This window comes from Propithecus coquereli, unplaced genomic scaffold, assembly GCF_000956105.1.
Source record: "Propithecus coquereli isolate 6110/MARCELLA unplaced genomic scaffold, Pcoq_1.0 Scaffold25, whole genome shotgun sequence".
In the NCBI taxonomy this organism is placed as follows: Eukaryota; Metazoa; Chordata; class Mammalia; order Primates; family Indriidae; genus Propithecus; species Propithecus coquereli.
The window spans coordinates 8,085,137-8,091,006 of NW_012148063.1; the positions used below are offsets into that span (position 1 = coordinate 8,085,137).

The 5,870-nt window shown below is 49.7% G+C and overlaps 1 protein-coding gene across 1 annotated transcript; it reads left to right on the top strand.

Moving 5' to 3' along the window:
• Positions 1-1,230: 1,230 nt before the first annotated feature.
• LOC105812417 (cation-independent mannose-6-phosphate receptor-like) lies at positions 1,231-5,247 on the top strand. Its single transcript, XM_012646855.1, has 4 exons — positions 1,231-1,262; positions 2,141-2,284; positions 2,513-2,582; positions 3,448-5,247. The coding sequence occupies exons 3-4, from the start codon at positions 2,523-2,525 to the stop codon at positions 3,862-3,864; spliced, it is 477 nt and encodes a 158-aa protein (XP_012502309.1). The 5' UTR covers positions 1,231-1,262; positions 2,141-2,284; positions 2,513-2,522; the 3' UTR covers positions 3,865-5,247.
• Positions 5,248-5,870: the final 623 nt, after the last annotated feature.

Sequence of the window (5,870 nt, forward strand, 5' to 3'; positions counted from 1 at the left end):
GAGACTCTGTCTCAAAAAAAAAAAAAAAAAAATTAAGTCCCAAAAGAAGACAAAAAGGAAAAAGCGTAATAAAATTAGACAAGTAGAAATTCTAGCCTAAGGTAGTAGAAATAAATCTAAATGTATCAATAACCATGATACACATAAATGGACTAAACTTGCCAACTGAAAGAGAAGTTGTCAAATTGGATTTTTAAAACAGCTTTGTTGACAGGGAATATGCCTAAAACTAGGACACAGAAAAGACCAAAGTTCAAAAGATAAGAAAAGATACACCAGGCAAGTACCGTGAAAGAGAGCTGTACTCATGTTAGTAATCAGATAAAATAAGATACTAGGAAAAAGTGTTAGGAATAAAGAGGGTCCTTATAATTTTAAAAAGGCTCAATTTACAAGGAAGATACAAGAATTCTAAACTTAGGTCAGCCTAATAAGAAAGCTTCCGTGTGTAAAGCAGAAATTGACAAACCACACGTAGGAGAAAATGACAAATCTCTATCTTTTAGTGATTGCCGGGCCAAGTAGACAAAAAGGAAGGCTTTTTGCAAGATGGGGACAACACAAGGAAAAGCTGGATTTAATAGACCTACACAGGACAGTGTTCCCAACAACTGGAGAATGCTGTTCTCTCAAGCTCACATGGAACCTTTACAAAATTTTGTCAAAATTAACCATGAAATGGCCAAGTCTCGGCAAATTTCTAAAGGTTGATGCCATATTAACTACATGCATGATGCGATTAAGCCAGGGACCAAGAACAAACAGCTGAAAAATATAGGCACATTTGGAAACTTTAAACACGTTTCTAAATAATCTATGGTTCAAAGAAGAAATGAAGGGTAGGAATTAAAACAGACTTAGAACTGGAGGATGGTGCGGGTCTCTCGGGATACATCCGAAGTGTTTCTCAGTGGCCCAAGCTGGTTCTGGGCCAGTGGGTTCCTGGCTTTGAGCAGATCTGCAGAGCCCGCAAGCATGTGTGTGCCGCGTGGGCGTATTTCCACCCGGGCAGGGTCAGCAGTGCCTGCCAGGGTAGAACCGAACACCCAGTGCTGCTGTTTCCCGTCTTTCTGAGTTTCGGACAGGATTGTTGGGCTTAAGCTGAACTTTGACTCAGTGACCCTCACGTGGCCAAGCTGCTGGTTGGTTAGTTGCCCTCTGACCCGATTGTTTGGAGCCAAGCTCGTCCTAATTAAGTACTTTTCTAGGTGAACAGCTAGCAGCCTCAGCATCCGACTTCATCGCGTGTGTGGCAGGTTGAGGTGGCCTCTCTTTTTATCCTGAGCAGCCCGTCTATTTCTATTTCTCATCGCTGTCCTCTGCCTTCTCTGGGTGGGGAGGAATTTCTGTTACGTGATTCTGTTTCTGTGCGTGTGACAAATGACAGAGGCCAGAGAGATGAGGAGTGTCGAGTCATGACACACATGTCCTCTGAGTAGAAAGGGAAGCCAGTCCAGTTGTTTCGCATTTTGTATTGTTTTCACAATTTTCCTTGAATGTTTAATGTCATGGAAATATATTGCGTTTTCCGCTAAGTATAAATGCCGGTGCTGGGTGGGGGACTGCGAACTCTTCCCTGATGACAGAGCAGGTGTGTTTCCCCTCGCCCACTCCCGGGGCGTAACAGGTTTGGAGAGACGGCACGGCGGGGCCCAGGGTTGTCCTGTGGCGGTTCCCTCAGCCCCTGCAGAGCGTTGAGGCTGTGTCTGAAATAGGGAAGCCAGGGCCATGCTCACTGCCTCTTCCCAGAACAAATTCAGAGAGAACAGCGGTTTGGCACCGGAAGAGGAGTGTGGCCCGCGGGCTTCTCGGAGGTTTTGCTCTAGGAGGGCCTTTGCCCCACCGGGGTGGGCCAGCCCTGGAGGGGCTGTGTCTGTCCTCATGTCCTGAGTGTTGATAACATCCCATGAAGTGTGAAGCAGTGTTTCCTAATCTGTCTCCCAACACCCTGCCTCATCCTCAGAAGGTTTTTGTTGCTCTTTTCCACGTCGAGCGGATCTTGCTGCGCTAGGTTGGAGTAAGTCAGAATCTCGTGCGGTTTGTACAGGCGGAGCTCTCTGCATTGGGCATTCTTAGGGGCTTGGCTGTGGTGGTGGTACCACTCACTGACATGGCGTCCTTTCTTGTGACTTCCTTCCAGGGACACTGAGGATCCTGGGGACAACGGGCAGGGGTCCAGGGGGCTCTCAGAGCGCAGCCAGGCCGTCGGGGCAGTCCTCAGCCTGCTTCTGGTGGCGCTCACCGGCTGCCTGCTGGGCCTCCTGCTGTATAAGAAGGAAAGGAGGTGAGGAGGGGTCGGGCGGGCCCACCTCGGGTCGGGGCGGGGCACGTGCAGCACGCTCAGATCTCGGGCTTGGGTTTGTCTTTTCTCTGAGCCCAGCAGCAGCAGAAGCCTCAAGGTTCTCAGTTCGAAACTCTATGGATGGTGCCAGCGCCGGGTTGAGGCTGGCGGGGTGGGGTTCCTGGTCCTGCTCCTTCCTCCTGGCAGTGCTTACTCGCTCCTCTTTTATAGGGAAACGGTGATGAGCAAACTAACCAATTGCTGTAGAAGAAGTTCAAACGTGTCCTACAAATACTCAAAGGTAATTTCTGCTGCGTCTCCGGGGTGCGCGCCTGCCCACCTCCAGCGCTGTCGCGTCGTAGCAGCGACAGTGCAGCTGAGAGCAGCGGCACAGGCGACTCGACAGCGAGGAAGAAAACGTTACCCACGGCCTCCGCTGCTTCCCCTGCGCACTTTTTGTCTTTTTGTCTTTTTGTCCTTCAAGTGTCTCTCGTTGTATTTGCAATTGGTTTCATTAGAGTATTTAATATTTAGGTTATTTCCACTTTTCGGTTATTCTTTAAAAAACAGAGTAATGAAGATGTTTGTGCATCTAGCGTGTGGACGGTTTCCTTCAGATTAATTTCTAGAAAAGAGATATTCTCTATGTCAAAGGACATAAATATGTTGGTGACACTCGATAGGTATTGCCAAATTGCTTTCTGAAACTAGACTTTTTCGTACGAGTCCCTTCTGTGTCTTCCCTACATACTCTGTGTCCCCTCCCTGCCAATGGGCACCTTGCAAGCGATGAGTAGCCCAGAGAGCTCCTTCTGCCGCCGGTGCTGCTGGCCTATCATTGGCCCACTCTCCCTGTCTGGGCCGTTCCGAGCACGTTCTGTGTGGCCCTGCCCCTTAGCCATGAGGCCCCTGCTAAGCCACCCATCTGCTAACCCCTCCAGCAGCCCTCCTGCTTTGGGGTGAGCAGGGGTTGCCAGCCCTTGCCTTCCACCGGTGGGGACCTGGGAACTAGAGACGCGGTGATTCTGGTGGGCAGTGGGTTGGCTCCCCGACTCGCGCCAGCGGAAAGGGTCCTTGACTTGGGGTGGGTCGTGGCTGAGGTAACAGAGGAGCAGAACAGGGGCCTTTGATGGGCTCACATGGTCTCTGCTCTTGATCCCTTGCAGGTGAGCAAGGAAGAAGAGGCAGATGAGAATGAAACGGAGTGGCTGATGGAGGAGATCCAGCTGCCAACTCCAAGGCCGGGGAAGGAAGGGCAGGAAAACGGCCACATCACCACCAAGTCCGTGAAAGCCGAGGCCCTCAGCTCCCTGCGCGGGGACGAGCAGGACAGCGAGGACGAGGTTCTGACCATCCCAGAGGTGAAAGTTCACTCGGGTAGGGGAGGCGGGGCAGAAAGCTCCCACCCAGCGAGAAACCCACAGGGGAAGGCGCTCGGTGAGCAGGCGGACGACCGGGCGGGGCTGGTGACGGGAGAGAGGGCGAGAAGAGGGAAGCCCAAGTCTGCACAGCAGAAGGCGGCGGCGTCCACTACGCTGGTGTCCTTCCATGACGACAGCGACGAGGACCTCTTACACATCTGACTCCGCGGTGCCTGCAGGACGTGGAGCCGGGACAGCCAAGCACCTCCAACCAAATAAGACTTCAACTTGACGACGCTTCGATAACTTTGCCTTTAACAAAAACTGTCTCAAAAGGGAAGAGTTTTTGTGCTGGAGCAGAGGGTGAGGGAGGTCAGGCCCTGCTCCTTCACGAGTGTTTACAGTCGCGGGAGTAAGGCGTGGCTCGGTCGGCCACAGGGCGGTGCCTCATGCCCGGGGTTTTGCCCCAAGTCCTCATTTGCAAGCTTAAGGCCAGACACATCTCAGAACAGAGGGCTGCATTTGAAACAAACCCTTGCTGCTTTAGGCCCTGTAGGGTATCTGACCATTATATTTTAGCATTTTATTCTCTCCCCCTATTTATTGACTTTGACAATTACTCAGGTTTGAGAAAAAGGAAAAAAGAAAACAGCAACAGTTTCTTCCTGCCGGCAGGGGTGTCATGTACCAGTTCATCCATTCTGAGAAGGGGAGGCTGTCAGTGTGCTGGGACGTCGCTGGTGGAATTTCGAACTGGTGGTTACTGTGTCCCCTGAGTTGGAATACTCATTCTGTGTCTTTTCTCTTTTGCTTTCTCTTTCTTAAAGGACACACGCATGTGCGCGCACACACACATATGTGCACAGGGTCCCCGAGTGCCTAGGTTTTGGAGGGTTCTCCTGTTCTATGCCTTTAGTCAGGAACAGCTGCAGCTTTGCAAGACATCTTCAACCCTAGGTGTACAGAGCACATTCGTCAGTATTTCTTTCACCGGCTGGTGAATTCAAACAACGCACCCAAAGATTGATTTTTGTGTGTGTGAGAGTGGAGTTAGATGTCAGAGAAAATAACTTTTCTCCAGATTTGGGGTATAGGTCTCATCTCTTCAGGTTCTCATGATGCCACCTTTACTGTGCTTATTTTTTTAAGAAAAAAAATGTTTATCAACCATTCGACCTATAAGAAGCCTTAATTTGCACAGTGTGACTTACGGAAATTGCATGAAAAATGATGGGCCCGAATCTCGCCCCTGGCATTGCACTTGGATTCGTGCACGGAGAGAGGCTGGGGCGGCCGCTCAGTGTCGCGGGAGGGAAGGACAGGGCAGGCCGTGCTGGTGTCCTCCCACGGGCCGTCCACTCCCTTCTAAAAGTGTTTAATGAGTGACTTTTCTCACATTATGGAATTGTATATAGACTCGATGGTATTCATATACTGAAAAGCAAACTGCCCTACAGAATCCCTTGGTTTGTACCAGTTTGGCTGGCTTATTTGATTTCAACATGAGTGTATTTTTTAAAATTGATTTTTCTCTTCATTTTTTTTTCAATCAACTTTACTGTAATATAAATTATTCAACAATTTCAATAAAAGATAAATTATTAACTGGGTGTTAGCATTTTTCCCCCCCCGGATAGTGAGAAGTTGCTGAGCTAGTTGCCAGTCTGATGGCCTGTCTTTTCTTTCTGTGAAGTTGGAAAAATGTTTGAATTTGGTGTTCGAGATGACCCTTTATGATAGGGCACTGCAGTTTTCTCTGGAGACTTCCCATTGCAGGTGTCAACCCCAGGTCCAGGCTCCCTCCCCTCCCCTTTGTCTAGATCTTATTTCTTCGCTGTCTCCAAGCAGACCTCAGGGCTTGTCCTGTTTGCCCAAACAAGGCCCAGGGACTTCAGATTCCAGAGGGACAGTAAAGCACCCTTGCGCACAACCTAATCTAAGGTGGGAGCGTTTTCTCTGGAGCAAGTTAACCGAGTCTTCGGTTATAAATGATTGATTGGAAACCGAGAGCCTCCACGAAAGCAGAGTGTCAAAACCAGACTTCTCAGAGTCAGCATTCTTTCCTCCATCTCATTTTGTAATTATCCAATTGGAGTTACTTTCCTTTTTTTTTTTTTTGAGACAGAGTCTCACTCTTTGCCCAGGCTAGGGTGAGTGCCGTGGCGTCAGCCTAGCTCACAGCAACCTCAAGCTCCTGGGCTCAAGTGATCCTCCTGCCTCAGCCTCCC

Excerpts from the sequence above, each read along its gene's own strand:
- LOC105812417 (XM_012646855.1), top strand. The coding sequence starts at position 2,523 with ATGAGCAAACTAACCAATTGCTGTAGAAGAAGTTCAAACGTGTCCTAC. Across the intron at positions 2,583-3,447 it reads TGTCCTACAAATACTCAAAG|GTGAGCAAGGAAGAAGAGGC; the intron begins GTAATTTCTGCT and ends GATCCCTTGCAG.